At 38.3% G+C, this 18,803-nt stretch overlaps 1 protein-coding gene across 4 annotated transcripts in view; it reads right to left on the bottom strand.

Annotated features, from left to right (window-relative positions):
• Nucleotides 1-18,803, bottom strand: part of LOC139982453 (uncharacterized) — a 564,762-nt gene that overhangs the window by 501,478 nt on the left and 44,481 nt on the right. Inside the window, exon 9 of one of the 4 annotated variants that reach the window (XM_071995344.1) lies at nt 10,499-10,701. The exons of the other annotated variants lie outside the window; for them this stretch is intronic. Within the exon in view, the coding sequence (XP_071851445.1) occupies nt 10,499-10,701 (203 nt within the window). The remainder of the gene's footprint in view (nt 1-10,498; nt 10,702-18,803) is intronic. 4 annotated transcript variants of the gene reach the window in all.

Here is an 18,803-nt window from a genome sequence, read left to right as displayed (position 1 = left end):
CCGGACAACTATCTTCTCGGACGAATACTCCCTAGACAATTACCCCCTCCCCCGGATAAATACCCCCGGACGAATATCCCCTGGACATATGCCGTTAACTAAAGGGGACGTAAACAGCGACGGATACGCAGGTCTTTTTTTCTAGTTTATTTACCCGCGGGCCTCAACATATACCCTGGTCTCTCCGGCAACTGTGAGAGCATATTTACAATTGGGTCAGGGTGCCGGTTAAACTGGCACCACTAGGGTCGTCGTGTGAATGTGGCCCTTTTAACCTAAAAAAATAAATAAAAACATTCGAGTTTTTTTTATTTTTTATATACGCCCCCAAAACTCCTGGATAGGGTTTGACAATGGACTGAGGCCCGGGGCAAGATAGGTGGGGACGGCGGTTGGAGAAGCACGAGGGGGGGGGGGTTGGGGTTGGGCATTGGTCACTGATGGTTTTAACTATTAATTTACTATAAGTTATAGTTATTAGTTCTGTATTATTAATCTCAGAACATTTCCAGCTTATTGCGACTTACCATTTTCAAGTTTTCTTTTGAGTAAGTTTACTTGATGATTTGTTACGCTATGTTAGTTTTTGTGTAGCGCTTTATATGGCACCGTCACCTCAAAGCGCTTTGAGTCCCTGGCCATCAAGATGACTGCCGAGAATCCAGCGCACACGCCTAAGTTACCTGACAGGTACCCATTTACACACCTGGATGGAGAGGGGCAGTCGATATAAAAGTGCCTTGCCCAAGGACACAACATAATGGTGAGAGCTGGAATCGCACCCACAATCCTGAGATCATATATAAAACCAATGCATTAGCCACTCGGCCACCCCACTTCCCTTGTTTTGCTTATTCTAAGCGATTTTGTCCTGGCATTGTACGCCATTTTAAGATGGGAAGAGCAGAGGGGTGGGGCAAGCACAACCACGGTCCACCCCTCTAGTTTGGTGTGCATGATCATAATCCATACCCCCCATGCATTGTTTCATAGACAGCCGGGCTATTAGTCAAACCCGGTTACGGTGTAACCCGTTATACCAGCAGAATTGCCTGTAAGGTTTCATAATAGTTTGTACGATTGTTTGAAAAATAAGAAAAGAAAGTGGCTTGAGACCATGACGTCACTACCATTTGAAAAAAAAAAAACATTCTCTGGTCATTTCATTTTGCAAAAAGAATGATGATAAGCTAAGAAATCCATTTTTTCCCCCTAGTTTTAATAATTATACATGCCAACTATTTTGCCCACCATGTAAAATAATAGGTTTTCCTTGTAATATTTTTCACAAAGGCCGCGTCTGGCGCTTACCTGGGATTTTTCATGGGGTGTCCCCTCACCTTTTAGAGATTTTCTACTGTACGAAAGTGTGCATAGATGCAAAATGGTATAATATGTTGCCATTCTTAGGCAAGACTAAACCTACATCATTGGCGTCGAATAAATTTGGGGGATTTGGGTCATCCAAATTCATGGTGATGTCACATATACACAATCAGCATTGCGAGTGTATTTTTATTTTGAGGTATCAAAAAACTACACCTCAAGGTCCCAACCCCCACAAAAATGTCTCATAAGGTCCTCGCTTCTTCACGCCTCCAGTTTGGGCTGGGGGGGGGGTGTATTCTGGATCAGTTTGGGTAGTATTCTGGGTGAGGTATCTGTGCCGGTGTATTTACGCGGGTGGAGTTTTTTGTAATTGTCCTTGGGGGTACTTGTCCTTGGGTAATTGTCTGGGAGGTACTTATCCTCGAGAGTATTTGTCCTCGGGGGTGTTTGTCCGAATGGGTAGTTGTCCCGGGGGTAGTTTTCCTCGGAGGTATTCGTCCTCGGGGTGATTGTCAGAGGGTACTTGTCCCGGGGGTATGAGTCCGGGGGTATATGTCCGGGGGTATTTGTCCTTAAAGTTTCACCAACCCCCACCCCTCCTAATTCCATTCCAATTCTCCCTGGTAAAAACCACTAGAATATCAATGAGAGCTTTTTACTGTACCGTTGACATTCCTTGCTTTCAGGTTTGCCAGAGAGGAAGATGCAATAATAGGTGGCAGCAGACAGCAACGAAAACTGAAGAAGAAGAAAGAGATTCATTGTAATTGTAACTGTGACGTCATATAATATTCAGGTACTGTCCATCCAGTGTAGCTACTTATGTCATTAATTATCGACTACCAGTTGCCGCTTATACAAGATACGTAAACGGTGGAAGGATCACGGTTAGTAATATTACAATCTAAAATATTCTAAAGCTGAAGGTATGATACCCATAATAAAAAGGCTATAATTTACCTTTTACATTATATTTCGGTCAGAATAACGCACTTGTATACCTGACCATAATGGCGGTGACTTTGACTGCTAGTACGGACAAGGCCATCAAAGTTATGCAATGCCTTCTATACTGAATGTTAACATTTAACGACTGGAAATGATGCGTACGTAATACACATTCACCAGAACTTCACAGCACTACGATACACGTATCCATGGAAGCAATAACCATTTTTGGCTCTGCCAACGGTGGCGGGGGGGGGGGGAGGGGGGGGGGGGGCAAAAATAGTATCCCGGCCATCAAGGTGAGGGGTTCAAGGGGGCGCCGTGGCTATTCCCTTTGAAACATTTTGGTTAGATGGATGGTGTTTGCATGACGGTTCTATAGTATGTAACATTAAGAAAAAAAATGTCGATTTATTTTTCTTTACTGTTTAGGTTGAACCGCACGTATACGATATATATTTATAAACTGTACACCAGAGTGCTTTAAATATTGCGTCTGGCATTATTTTATTCTGGGGACTAACCCCCCACCCCACCCCCCGGGGGCACATACACACACCTTGTCCTGTCCTCCAGTTATAAATTTGCCAATTCCAACTACCATCAGCTTTCAATACTTTTTCGGGGAAATTCAAAAGTTGACGTAAACACCACTCACCCCACAGCATACTAATTTTGTATTATACTCAAGCTAACAACATTACAATCATCTCACCACTAACTATAACAAAAAGAGAGGAGTTAAACCCCTATTTTCTTATCACCAACTTTTCCGTTACTGCGAAGAATCCTCGTTGAAGCATCCAATACAATATAACCTGTATACTGATATGTCTTACTGCTATAAGGAAAGGTCTATTGAATTTGCCTTGTAATGAGAATCTAAAACGTAATAACAGGGATCTGAGTGTAACAGTTGGTTCTGCGAACATATACATAATATGCTGTATTAACCTGTCGTTGAAAATGAGTTACCGATGGACGGGGCCAATCATTCACTAAAACTATTACTTCATATTAGTAGCTTCTATTCCCACAAAACTGTCACACCTTACCAGCCCCCCCCCCCCCCCCCGCTTACCACATATAAAATAGCATATGTCTCCTAACAAAAATTGGTCTCTGCATTTTTTATTTTGGGGGATTTTGTTTTGTCTAATTTCTTCAAGTACAATGCTTGCCCTCACTTACTTAAACACCAACAGTTTTTAATATAATGATCGTTTGGTCGTCTTATTAGAAATTTTACCTTCGAAAATACGTGTTTATTTTTGCATTCTTACGCTCTTCATTTCATATCATATTAGATAACAACTTATTACTTCCCCAAAAGACAGTAAAAATCATTGAAAACAATTTACGAGCTAGGCCGACCAACAATTTAAAACCAGACAGTGTCTAGGCGTATCCATAGCAACCTCCAGGTACTTGTTTGTTTGTTTGTAGACTCCAGGTGTTATTCATAAAACACGCGCGTATCTTTTATTGAATACAATTTCCTTTCATTGGGACGCGAGCGTCTCTTTTACTGAATACAACTTCTTTTCTTTGCATTGTTTAAGTATTTGATTGACAGGTGTTGAACAAAAGAACATGTTAAACTATTGAAAATGTCTGTAGAGGGAAAAGATTGCTGTACATCTTTAGCAAGAAAATGATGAACGAAGTTCAATAGACTTTTAGCATTGAAAAATGTGTGTGAACTGTCTGAGTAGAAAAGCGTAGAAACCAGTTAACTGTACAGATATATGATGAATGTGTACACACTGTAGGGTATATACGATTTACGTTATCTGTTGTAAATCGTCATTTTGATGAAAACATTGATTAAGACAAATATAGGAGAAATGGAACAGTGTGCCTGCGCCGAGGTGTGGATGGTGGTGTGGGTGGGGTGCGGGGTGGTGGGGTGCGGGGTGGTGCGGTGGGGGTGGGGGGTTGGGAGGGTTAAAGAGGATGATTAGCCTGATGAAAACGGATTAAAACAAATATAGGAGAAATGGAACAGTGTGCGTGTGCCAGGGAGTGGATGGGGGTGTTAAGGAAATGTGTTTGCGGCGCTGGGCGTGGATATTAAATAGCGTATAGGACACATTTAACAAGTTCAGGGAAACGACATTTGAGGGGTGCGGGAGGATGCGTGAGAGAGGGTATATGTAATTGCGTAGTCTATACATTGGTTCAGGGCATGATTTGCAGGTAGTAGGAACAACAGTGCGTATGTAGGCTTGGTGGTGGGGCCGATGTATAGTTGTTGTGGGATTGGGGAGGAAAGTCGCATGGGAATTATTTTAATAATAAGGGAATGGCATTTGAAAGGACTAGGGGTTTGGAAGAGGAACCTGGTGGAGGTTATGTTATACTTCCGTATTTGATACATTTGTTCAAGACTTGCATAATTGTTGGTAGATTTCATTCTCTTAAACAAAACTTATTTATTCAGCTTCTTAACTAATTACGGTAAATAATTTCTTTCGATGTTGATGTTGTCAAGTTTGTTAAACCAAAAATTTAGCCCCATTTTCTGTTCTTAATTTTTTGGATCCATTTCTCTCTTAGATTACTCAGTCAATTTTATTAATAATTAATCTAAACCATTTAAATTAATGTCTTCTCCTCTAACGCTTTATATATTTGTTATCATTCTTACTGCAATACAAGTCAATCTTTCATTTTTATATTTGTAAATATGTTTATCTGTCTCATTTTGTCTCTATTTTACTCTCCCATTAATCATATTCCTCATCTAATGACCGTTCTTTGATTGGTACTTTATTTCTCTATTCAAGATCTTCTTCATTTATTTGTTTTTCTTGGACAATTATCTAACGCTATCAATAAACCTTCAGTTCTTATTAAATCTTAACTATATTAATAATTCCTATCTTGTTTACACCATTATTAATAATTAGCTATTGTATTAATTACTAATGTTATTTACATATTTATTAATTATACTTACTGCAGTTGCTTGAATCTTTGAGAGTGTTGTACATAGTTTAATATTCCATTAACTTTATGTTTATTCATTTCTCTCCCTTCGTCTGTGTCTATGTACATCCTCTCTATTGATGTTATGATTGGTAGAGAGAGACCAGAGTAGAGAGTAATACCATCTTCATCAACCTCCGTAAAGGAACCGCGTAGAACCACACCGTGTATAGGAATCTGAAGGAAAGTAAATAATAAATATAATATTAATAATTATATCATAATAAAATATATATATCTGTGACTAGTTACAATAATGTTTATGAGTTGACTATTTGTTTTTATAACTAATGAAGGACTAATGGTTCTGGGGTTGGAGGGGGTTATAATGGGGCCAGTTTAATATTGAAATTGGTGTAAAATGGGGGAGTGTGGGGGTGGGGTGGGGTGTTTTTGGTTATAGTCCACAGTTACACCATTAAATTAATTTACCGTAAAGAGACACAGCGTTGTGAGATTATTGAACTAAAGGGGAACATGAGGGTGTGCAGTGGTTCAGGGAAAAGGAACAGGCGGGGGGAGGGGGGGGGGCATTACATATTCTGTTAGCGGTATGGGTTGATTTACGGTTCAGTTGTAACTAATTGTAGTGTAGGATTAGAATAAAACTGTAATAGAATAAAAAATACAGGATTAACCCTGACTAGAAATAGGAATCTGAAGGAAAATAAATATTAAACAGAATTAATAGAATAATAAACTATAAATAAAGACATGTTACGTTTTAAAAAGGGTAAGGAGAGGTCATTTGTTTAGAAGAATAGCGGATTGGGGTATTAGTGAAGGGTGTTACATGAGTACATTAGCTAACATCATTATGGGGTGAAACGTGAAACAGGGGTGTTGAATTTTGGTATTATGGGTTGCAATATTTCTTTCCGTTTTTAGGGGGTCAGTGTGGAGCTAATCTACTAGGCCTAAACAGAGTTATATACATGGGGGGGGGGGGGGTAGGTGTAAAAGTTTAGTGTTTTTGAGGGTAAGTGGCAGAGTAACATACAGTCATATTTATACATGTATTTTGTAATATTATTTTTTATTTTGCGTTGCTTTTTATTTCGTTTTGTATTACATTACTAGGTTATAAAAACATAATATGTTGATATTGTTTAAGAACAGAAGGCTATGTGATATAACTTATTGTATTGAAACCTAGGGGAGTAAGGAAGGGTCAGGTGAGGGCCTAATAAATAATCAAGTAGGTAATAAACAGTTTTAAGCACTTTTGGTTTAAGGTTATTAAGTTAAATTAATCACTCTGATACTAATTATTCTGTAGTTGGTTGTTATGTTCGGGGCTTTTTCTTTACGTTTACTTTATTAAGTAAATTTCACATATAATAATTATACAGCAAACTTAGATTATATTAATATTTCACAATTGTTTCACTTACATTGTTTACATTTTGTACTTATTTATTTAATATTTGTTTGGGGGGGTCGTACTTATTTATTTAATATTTGTTTGGGGGGGGGGGGTCGGGAGAGTCTTAGACATTTTATTCAAAGTTGTAAATGGACAAAATACCTTTAACACCTTGATGCTACCTGTGATGTGTGCCTTACTTTGAAAAGGGCTAATATTGTGCAAGTCTGTTGAAAAGTTGCTCATTTTTTATTTACTTTTGATGAGCGAGGGGAGGGGGGGGGGGGGCGGGGAGTGAAATGAAAATGTTAAGATTTCACTGACTGATTAAAGGAGAAACCCTGTATTATTTTAGACAATAAACAACAAAGAGATTGTGCAGGGGGCTTACTACTGTTTTTAATAGATAGTTAATATTAGGGGGAGGGAGTTGGGGGGGGGGAGGGGCATATATCAGGTTAATTTGCAGCTTACCTAAAATACAAGTATGTAATTGAACTTACATCGTATTTAAGATCTGCTTTGGATAATGAAGGCAACAATGCATTGTCTACATGTTTTATGGTATATTGTGCTTGTTAGCATAATGGCCCAGAGAGGGGAGGGGGGTCGACAGGGATCAGTTGACTTGTGCTTGGTAATGCTAGGGTTTCGTGCTAAAATTTGGCATTACATTACTTGAGTTCTGGTTCAAGACACGCTGCCAAACCACATTGCACCATCTTGAATAATTACTGGCGATTATTTTATTTTCTCGTTTTAGTTGAATTTAAATTATTAATTATCTGTTAATTTAGCAATGTTTTTTATTCGAGCGTACAGATCAATATTTTATATTTCAATTTCCTTTTTGTATAGGTCTCATAATAAGCTAATAAACTAACCGGACCTCAGCCATTTCAAGTATCTGAAAACATCTTAGAAATGGAGGATGGTTCAGTAGCTAAGAGGATTATTGTCATTTTCCTTAGCGTACAGTAATCCACTAGACAGTTTTCTGTATGTTTTACCTCGATATTTTTTTGTTAAAATCTCTTATTTTGTTTATCAAATCACACTTTAGTTAGGATTGTTCTAAATTATCTAATTCTGATGGCCAAAATAATAAACCGACTCACTATCAAATCACCGAACGTTGGGGAGAAGAAAAAATAAAATAATACATTTTTGTATGTATCCTTACGTCATGGCTGGATGCGTTCCTCAGGAGTTCTATGGTTGACTTCTGTGATTTCCGACTGCTTTTGTTATTAATGACGACAAAACTTGAACACAGCTCTGTAATAGTCTGGATGTCTTTGGCCTATGCAATAAAATGACCAAAATTTACACAATGTTTAACTTGTCTCTTTTGGTACTGACACTTTCTGAATAAAGTCCTTCAAATTCTAATTCGGGTTTTTACTTGTCTGTCTGCACTCTATCCTCTCATCTCGTACATTGCTTAGAGCCTTCCTTTGTTCACCTCTTCCTTAATCTTAGATTCATGAAATATATTATTTCATATTTATTCCACTACTATTCCACTAACGTCATCACTTTGTGAAGGTGTCAATGAGCATGATAAAATTCTAAGATTCCTAAACCATGAAATAGTACCTACTAACCTTACCCAGTGCCCCCCCCCCTCCCCCAACACCATCTCTCTATTCATATTTCTACCTGACTATTAACCATAATGGACACAAATTACTGAAATATTTATTTCATTCTTGAAATGTTTGCAACAGATTAAGCCGCATACCACACACTGTGTCAGAGTTGTATCATCGCTTCAATGGGATATTCCACGGTACTATGATATGTACACTAGCAGTTAAACATGCTATATCAATTACAAAACACGGACCATGTTGATCCTTACGTACGTTTACCATCTTATCACCAACCTGTTTCCATTTGCCGGACTGCAGGTGAAGTTGACAGGTTGTATCAGGCCAAAGAACTTTAGAGAAAGAAAATTAAAATAACATGAACATATTACTAGTCGTGCTTACCTACAATAACAACTACCATGCTTGAAATATCAAATAATTCTCGATTGTTATTTTGTTTTTGTTGATGGGATCTCTCTCTTTGCATCTCTCTTTCTGGTTTATTCATTTTCCAAACAGTAATAAACAAGCAGGATTAAAACGTACAGAAGGAATATATATATATATATTAACTACCTTAGGCTTTTAAATTTAGTAGGATACTTTGCAATTTTGATAGTGAGGCGTTTCTAATGTCACTTTGGTATTATTATTCATTATCAGTGAATAATCATTACTAAGATTCGTTGCTTGAACATACACGCCACGCCCCCCCCCCCCTCCCTCGCGAGCATTTTGCCTTGGACGAATTTCGCAGTAGAGTTTAAATTGAATTGAAAATATGTATAAAAAAAAAACAGTAAAAAAGTTTAGACTAAGAAATATAGAAAACTTTTCCGTCAAAATTCATAAAAGAAACGGTAAAGGATTGTAATACTTAGGAACATCTCATATACCCATACACAATGGGATAGGTCCTAACCTTACACGTGCTATATGAATGAATGGTTTATGCACAACCACTATCTAGCAGACAACGCAAGAAGTGCACGTCTGTGATGAAACCAAAATATGCAAATTTATGTAATGCACTATTTCTAATAATTCTGTCTGAGAAGTTGCTCTTCCCTCCGCAGTCCCGTCCCGCCACCCCCCCCCCCCTCCCCTCATCCTACCCTTTTCAAACACACGCAATCGTACAATCCACATTTCCAGAACCCACGCAAAGAGTTACCACCCTTTTCACACCTATTTAATAAACTCCCAGAGTGTTATCTGCCGCAAAATACCTTTACTATTCCTTGATCTTGCTGTTTCCGGGATCATCTCAGGACTGATGTATTTTGGCAGTTTACATCGATAAAACCTGTAAACAAAGAAAATAATGAAGCTAAAATTGTGACTAGTCTCGCTTATCTAAAAATGATCATATTTCAAAAGATTCCTCGGCTGATTTTTTCGTTCTTCTCTCTGTTTCCTATTTTTAATGTAATACATTAAAGCGAGTTCCCTATTCAAATCTATTCATGGTCCCGATAATGTAATTAAATCATAATACATCCATTTAAATGTACAAACTTAAATATCTATAGCCTACTTGTGATGTACCTGCCTCGTGACAGGTATGAGGCTCGGTTATAATAAACTACCGTAAAACTGTCGCAGCTGTCATTAGTGGAGGGAGAAGTACTTTGATTAATATTGTTTTGTTTATAATATGTGCCATATTTCACCAAAACATATCTGCTTTACAAATTTATAGGGATCTGTTGACTTTCATGGGTATCATTTTCGATAATTTTGATGATGGAATATTACATCAAAATCGGTGTCACTTATTACTATCACTATTATCTTCATTTTTATAACCTTAAAATAAATTAGTATTCAGTCCTTAGTTATTTTTTTGCAAAGACAGTACATACACTGCGGCGGCCTTTCATAATTGATGATTATATTCTGCTGTGTCATAAGTAAAATTTGGGTGATATTTTTATTTTGAAAATCTATCGGGCAATGGTCCACTGTTGGTGGGACTGAAATTTAGAAGAATCTAAGGGGAAATGGACTTAGCCATTATATACAATGATTATCTTGGCTGTTTCAAATGCATTTTGGGAAATTGCCTACTTTCTAAATTAATAACTTTAACCAAACCTGTATAACTATGATTAATAATATATTTCGTCTTTTACGTCGTGTTTTATGTATAGGTATACATAAGAACATTTATGTTAACATACATACAAACATTCTAGACGTACGCTTAGACCTAATTTAGTTTATTGCGACCATTTGTGTCCCCTCCATATAAATTTCTTGTACTCACCAAAGTTCTTTGAATCCCCTAGACTGTAATCCATAGTTCAATAGTCCAATAACGTCTTCCTCGGTAAGTTCTGCTAAGCTTCCAACTACTGATAACTTCTCCAGTGTCGAGAGGGTTGGTAAATAAAGACCGGATTGGAGCACGATATTACCTTTATCTACCTTACTGTCGGACCAGTCCAGTACTAGTTGAGATATTGATATCTGCAGTGAGAGAAATATCAGGAATATGATTGCTTAATTTAACTTTCAACCCCACATGTTTTGTTTCTTCTAATTTAATTTAATAGCTTCAATTACAGTTTAACCTTCAATTGGTGCTTAAATTATAATTCATGTAAATTTTACAATGTATTCCTTTCCGAATATTGTTGTATTTAAACAAAACAGAAAAAAATGTTGCATTCAAACAAACACATATATTTTGGACAAGTTATCCTAAAAAATTAACTTAAAAAAAGACTAAAGTTGCAATATGAATTATTTAGATCAGACTGTTTTATTGACCTAATATGATAACAATGCACTATCAAATATAACATAATTAGGCTATGTTCGACTCCTAGCTATGTATTTTGAGTTAGGTTTTATTACTCACGGTGTAACGGTGACCCTGACACACGTACCTACCCTTGTAGTATTTGCTTGCAATCCAGGTTAGAAATTAATGTGTGATTGGAACCATTTTGGTTTCTTTTAACATGAAAAATTTGTCTTTAAGTCAAAAAAAAAGAAAAGGAAAACAGCAATATGCGGCACACCCATTTAATGTATATGTTTACTTTAATTGCAAAATACATCCATCTGACGCATTTGTTTAACATTTGTTTAATTCCATAAACACTCCAGCGATTTAAATAAAAATGCATAAATTAGTAATTTTTACCTTAATTGGAGAGCATTTCCTGGTGAAATACAATATCTTTCCTTTCACCACTGGTGTATAAGAATATGCTCAAAACAACCCGAATTACATTTTTACAAAACACGGCTGCATGTTTAGATTAAAGCAAAACTTGACGAGTCATATCATTGTCCAGTACGTAAATATATAGGCAAAGGTCTAATACAGTAATTGTCATGTGTGGGCAGTATAGCTTATTACTGTGTATTTCTCTCAGACTCGCTATGTTGTTAAAAGTTAATAAGGTATGAATCTAATCGGTTTACAAATTTCTCCTCGCAAGTGTATATATCCTATTAGTAGAACTGTAGGCCTACTTGTTCCACAGACCTATTTAATTTAGCCATATAAAGTGTACGTTACTTTCTCCTTGGCCAGAATGAAACTGCAGAGCAAGGCGATGCAGTCAAAGCAGCCGACGCTTGCCCACAACTCTCACGTTGACAACCCGCCACAGAGGAAAACATCTCCCGAGAATTCATCACACACTCGGCCTAGAATAGTGGGGACTGGGGAGTAACGAGTTGTTCTCTCGTTCTACACTGATTTTAGTATGCATTTTTTCTAACTTTGGTTATTTTTATTTGATTTGTATGCAAACATTTTGTGCAGAATTTATGTTGAATTTATTATGAAGCCACGTAACTTAATATGTGATTAAGTTAACGCAGCATATAAACAAGACGTGCACTAACGATTAACGTTGCTAAATTGTGTCATCGCTCACCGAAGAATGGTCGTGTAAGTAACTAATTAAGCCCGAGACTTATCTACTCCTCCTGATTATTGCAATCATATTTTTATCAGTCTAGATTAGATCAATGGTGCTGAAAGTGCCGATCTTCAAGTTATCTATAAACAATCAGTTTTTCCTAGGCCTAATGAGACTTTCGCACTAGTCTATATTAGAAATAGAAGCTGCCTCTTATCATGTGTGCAATCGGTCGCTTACCTTGATATCTAACTATACTAATGGATATGCCAAGCACAAATATTGTATAACGCGCACCTAGGCCCACTGATGCTAGGCCCACTCTTGGTTCCTTCTTCTAACATAAACGTTACACTAAACCGGCGATACAATTAGGCCTAGACCCTATACAAGACGTTTCGCATTTAAAAGCAACTTAAACTAATGTTGACCGTTAACATAAAGCACCTCAAAGTCGTAAACGGAATCATTTCATACCACAAGGGTGTTCCGTGCCGAATGAATTATTCAGGAATAAGAAATAAATCAACCTTGTCAACATCTGCAAAGGCTACACTGCATTTTAAGTTAACCGAAAATATATTTATAGAAATGATATTGTATCCCTATGAGATTTTCGCTATATTTAATCTCAGTTATGGTTCAGTATATTTCTACGTGTATGCAGTTGCTCCTGTCATTACAATGATGTATGTATGCACAGCGTTCTGTGTAGGCCTTAAGTTTAACTTACATGACAGCTAACTTTAAGTTTAAGCGGTTGCCGTAGGGTCTACAAAATTATATACAAAAATAATAAAATCGACAATTACGGTAGAACGCGGTGACGCAAGTTCTTATCCATAATTCTGACAACAGTTTACACAAGTTCAAGCTTTACATGCACTTACCTGCATAGGCTCTTCAGTAACAACCAACAATGGATGCGACCGGTTTGAAAGCATCGCTAGTTATCGTATCGTGTAGAAACTCAATAGAAAATGATATAATGTGATCACAGACAAATAGTAAGAACAGTTACACACACACGTAGCGGAAATTGCGCGGTCTACTACAGTATAGCAACGACATTCCGCCTTCGGAATGTGTGTTATCTGTAGTAACCTTGACATTCTTACTTAGAAAACATGGCGTAATGAAGGCAATTTGTGGTTTTCAATAAGTGTGTGTAGGGGGGGGGGGTGTATACTGTGAAGAGTACGGGATAAATGGTAATGCATGTAGTTCGTATACGTGCATGCTCGGGGAGGGGTTAGTTCTCCATGACTATACTGGTTCTATTTGTCCTGGGCGGGGAGATAGGGGAAGTATTGCTTTGAGGGCAGTCAGTTTTATTGCCCAGTATTCGCATTTTATTCGCCGCCTTCAAGAAAAAACACGATAAGATAAAATAAGTATTACATGAAAGGAAGGAAAAATCTTGTTTTAGTAAAGGAAGTGCAGAGCGACAATTTGTTATAGCCGAGTCGAAGCTTGTTGTAATAACAGTTGGTGTCTTTCTCAACGTTCATAACTTTAATAAATTTCAAAAGTGTCATATTATATAATACGTTAACATATTACAATTTGGCGGCAGTGGCGGCGGAACCGGGGGGGGGGGGCTTGAGGGGGGGCTCAGCCCCCCAATGAAAAAGTTGAGGGGGCAAATGCATGATAAGCCCCCCCCCCCCAATATTTACCAAGGCTCCGAAACGTGCATCTGCCCATTTTTCAATGCATACTTGTCGATCTGTCCGATGCACACATATATACTATATAGGTGTAATAATTTTAGTAATTGCTGGGGGACCCTCGGCCCGTCCCCTGGCTATAGACCACATTGTCACCCCAACCGCGTCTTCACGCACCGTGAAAAGTGGAAGCAGTGAGTGTGAGTACCGGTAAGCGTAACACAACTTCGTCTTAGGCCAATGACTTGCCTTATTTGAGCCAGTTCTCCAACATCCCCTTACTTAGTGGCAAAGCGTTCATATATACAGTCAGGGGCGGATGCCCCCCCCCCCCCCCCTGACGGACTCAAATGGACTGCTGGCGCCCTTTTCAGCTTTTCACTACTTTTTACTTATTCGCGATTATTGACTATTTTATTGCGCTCTCATATACCTATTGACATTTGTCATATTCTGTTGGTGTAATTTTCCGACAAAATGGAGACGACACCTATTTATTCTCCGTTTATCTGCAAATTAGCAAAGCCCGGAAAGGGTCATTTACTGCAATCTAGGGAGTATCTTTACTCAGAAATTTTCTGTACGCTCCGCGCCAACCTGTGGTGGCGATCCGCTTAGATAGTGTCGAACACTCTAAAAACAAAAGAGTGAATTTTCACTCGTTTGGAGTGAATTCTCACTCTTTCTGAGAGTGTAGTGAGTGATCACTCCATGAAGAGTGAAATTCACTCTTTCAAAAGAGTGAGAATGTTCACTCCTTCAAAGAGTGAGCTTTTCACTCTGAAAGAGTGGGCTTTTTCACTCTGAAAGAGTGGGCTTTTTCACTCTAGAAAGAGTGAGAATCACTCTTTTAAAAGAGTGAATTTCACTCTTTAAAGAGTTAATGATATTTTACAGCTGATTTTGAGGGACGGGATTGATAGAATGAGTTTGAGACTCAATGGAAAGGCCCTATCTATTCACAGAAATATTGCTAAACAAGGATGCATCCAAAGATCAAGACAATGGAATGGGCTACTACGCTGATGATAAGACGATTAACTAGATTTAGACACCGTTAACAAATATAAAAAAGGACAAAGACAACAATTTATGGTACTAAATATATATTAAATAGTGAAAATGATACCAAGTTTCATATACAAACACAGAATGAAGCAAAATTACAAACATACAAAGGCACAAAAATATGCAATGAATGATTCACTCACCCCACTTGTATGTTCCTCTCATACAAATGTGATTTTCTTATAATTAAAAAATAATTCTAGTTACGTCTATGAAACATGTACCAGAGTGTGCTGGCAATACCTCAAAAATGTTTTTGCAAATAACTCAATCTTACAATTTCAATTTGCAATATGCAAACATTTATCATTTTCGAACTCGTTTTGGCGTCTTTATAAATCTGTGAAAAATGTATGAAGAACAACAATCACACTGGGATACTACTGTTTATGACTGGTGAACCGATATTTTACAGCAAAATGGTTAATTCCTGACAGATAGTAATTAAACGCTCCATCCTATGTACATCTAAACCCGTCAACCCTCTGGGTGGCAACACTTTTAGGTTTAGAATAGTAATATTTGAAAGGAAATTAACTCAGTACATACCACGTATTATTAATTTATATTAAGGCACTAGTAAATATATTTAAATAAAAAAAAATATCTAAATATTTTAACTATGGGAATTGGATCACAACAATTCAATTTGCTTTTTGAAAACAATACCCACCTAAAAGAATTTCATGTTATAGGGTACTCATAACAGAGTTTCAAAGTTCAAAATAATGGTGGCGTCTGAAAACAGTCTAAGAGTGTCCAATTTTTAAACAGATGCATTTAGACCGGGAGCCCAGAGGGTTTGGTTAGCTGGGAAGGTAACCAATTGCCTTGTACATCACAATGTTCACAGTGCATTCCTGTATATGAAACCAGACGACTGGCAAACCGGCTGTGGTGGGTGTGGCTGGGAGAGCAATTTTAAAGACACCTAATAGCTAACCTAGATCAGCTTTCATGGTAACCACATCAAAGTAAGTACAATGTGTCAGGTATGGCCCCAAGAGCAACAAATGGCCATCGCCAGTAATTATTGGTGGTGGGGTACCCCTGCCAGTCATCAATAATTGACCCCTCACGGCTGACCTAGGTCAGCTCATGAGGTAACCAGTTGAAACCTACTGGAAAATGATGGTTAGGATTTCAGATACAAGGGATGGGCATTGCCAGTGATTTTTATTGGTGGGGTACCCCTGCCAGTAGACCCCCAAAATGCCCCTCCCCTCATTGACCTAGGTCAGCTCATGAAGTAACCAGTTGAAAACTACTGGAAAATGATTGGCAGGACTCTATGTGTAAGGAATGGGCATTTCCAGTAATTTATATTGGTGGGGTACCCCTGCCAGTAGACCCCCAAAATGCCCCTCCCCCTCATTGACCTAGGTCAGCTCATGAAGTAACCAGTTGAAAACTACTGGAAAATGATTGGCAGGACTCTATAGGTAAGGGATGGGAATTTCCAGTAATTTATATTGGTGGGGTACCCCTGCCAGTAGACCCCCAAAATGCCCATCCCCTCATTGACATAGGTGAGCTCATGAAGTAACCAGTTGAAACCTACTGGAAAATGATTGGTAGGACTCTATATGTAAGGGATGGGCATTTCCAGTAATTTATATTAGTGGGTGCCCCTGCCAGTAGACCCCCAAAATGCCCCTCCTGTCATTGACCTAGGTCAGCTCATGAAGTAACCAGTTAAAAACTACTGGAAAATGATTGGCAGGATTCTATATGTAAGGGATGGGCATTTCCAGTAATTTATATTGGTGGGCCACCACTGCCAGAGTCCGCCCCCCCCCCCCCTTATTAACCTAGGTGAGCTTATGGTGTAACCAATTGAAAACTACTGGAAAATGATAGGTAGTACTCCAGATTTAAGGAGAGTCATTTCCAGTAATTTCCACTGGTGGGGTACCCCTGTCCATTGTCCCAACATCTCCAACCACTGTCTCACATTATATTATAGCTTACACCCCAAGACTCCCCGAAACACCCCAGATACAGTGTAACCACTCCTAGGTGGCCTCAAATGACTGAATACAACCTGTGTGGTTATTCAGGAAGTATGTTCTTGACAGTCTACGTTCATTTCATTCAGCTGTTCTGAAGTGGTCCGTTCAAGTTACCGTAGCTTTACTAATGCCAAGGTGATTGTCTGATTGAAACACGTGGTCCATGCCAGTGTCACCAGCCTGTTTCCAGGGGTCAAGGAAAAATATGTTAATCTGGTGAATGATTCACTGTTTGTGATTTTTGTTGCCATTCCAATTTCTTTTAGCATGGGGACATTTTTTGTGAAAAACCATAAAACAATAATCTACGACCTATGACCTGAAACTTGGTTTCTTTGAGAGGACTATATATAAACTCTGATCATTGACTTTGACCTCTCGATAACCACTGTGAATAAAAAATTCCATGCCATGAAAGAAAGAAGTTATGACTTTTTATAACCCTCCCCTATGTCAGTATGTGTAATAACTTTATATGAAGACCTATTATTAGAGGTAAACTTTAATTTGTTCACTGTTTTTAGTACAATTGACAATTGGGACAATGGACAGGGGTACCCCACCAGTGGAAATTACTGGAAATGACTCTCCTTAAATCTGGAGTCCTAACTATCATTTTCCAGTAGGTTTCAACTGGTTACATCATGAGCTCACCTAGGTCAATGAGGGGGATAGGCATTTTGGGGGTCTACTGGCAGGGTTACCCAACTAATATAAATTACTGGAAATGCCCATCCCTTACATATGAAGTGATACCTATCATTTTCCAGTAGGTTTCAACTGGTTACATCATGAGCTCACCTAGGTCAATGAGGGGGATGGGCATTTTGGGGGTCTATTGGCAGGGGTACCCCACTAATATAAATTACTGGAAATGCCCATCCCTTACATATATAGTCCTGCCAATCATTTTCCAGTAGTTTTTAACTGGTTAGCTCATGAGCTGACCTAGGTCAATGAGGGGATGGGCATTTTGGGGGTCTACTGGCAGGGGTACCCCACCAATATAAATTACTGGAAATGCCCATCCCTTACATATAGAGTCCTGCCAATCATTTTCCAGTAGTTTTCAACTGGTTACTTCATGAGCTGACCTAGGTCAATGAGAGGAGGGGCATTTTGGGGTTGTACTGGCAGGGGTACCCCACCAATAAAAATCACTGGCAATGCCCATCCCTTGTATCTGAAGTCCTAACCATCATTTTCCAGTAGGTTTCAATTGGTTACCTCGTGAGCTGACCTAGGTCAGCCGTGAGGGGTCAATTATTGATGACTGGCAGGGGTACCCCACCACCAATAATTACTGGCGATGGCCATTTGTTGCTCTTGGGGCCATACTGTACCTGACACATTGTACTTACTTTGATGTGGTTACCATGAAAGCTGATCTAGGTTAGCTATTAGGTGACTTTAAAATTGCTCTCCCAGCCACACCCACCACAGCCGGTTTGCCAGTCGTCTGGTTTCATATACAGGAATGCACTGTGAACATTGTGACGTACAAGGCAATTAGTTACCTTCCCAGCTAACCAAACCCTCTGGGCTCCCGCTCTAATTGGTACCATGTAAAGTAATAAAGATGAATGAAAAATATATCAAAATAGAAAGTTAGTCCAGTAGTCTAAATTTTGAGTTCATAATATGCTATTGAATAATTCCTTTACAAAGAATGCATCATTCATTAAAGGTTAAATTAAACCTTTTAATTACTAACATAGCAGTACGTAATGAATAAAACATACCTTCATATGCTTCTTAAAACTATCAAACTTGTTAATAAAGAATAACCAAGGTTGGAATTTAAAGGTAAACAGACAGGTCAAAGTTCCCATTCATATAGAAGTGTATGAAATTCTGAGTAAGATGGTCTCTGAAAAAGTCAAAATAGCAGCTGCACTTTTCAAGTAATATCCACTTTAATTTTAAGCTGACAAAATTTG

The sequence above is a fragment of the Apostichopus japonicus genome, chromosome 16 (assembly GCF_037975245.1).
Source record: "Apostichopus japonicus isolate 1M-3 chromosome 16, ASM3797524v1, whole genome shotgun sequence".
In the NCBI taxonomy this organism is placed as follows: Eukaryota; Metazoa; Echinodermata; class Holothuroidea; order Aspidochirotida; family Stichopodidae; genus Apostichopus; species Apostichopus japonicus.
The sequence above is the reverse complement of the archived record's forward strand: the minus strand, read 5'-3'. Positions and strand labels throughout refer to the sequence as shown.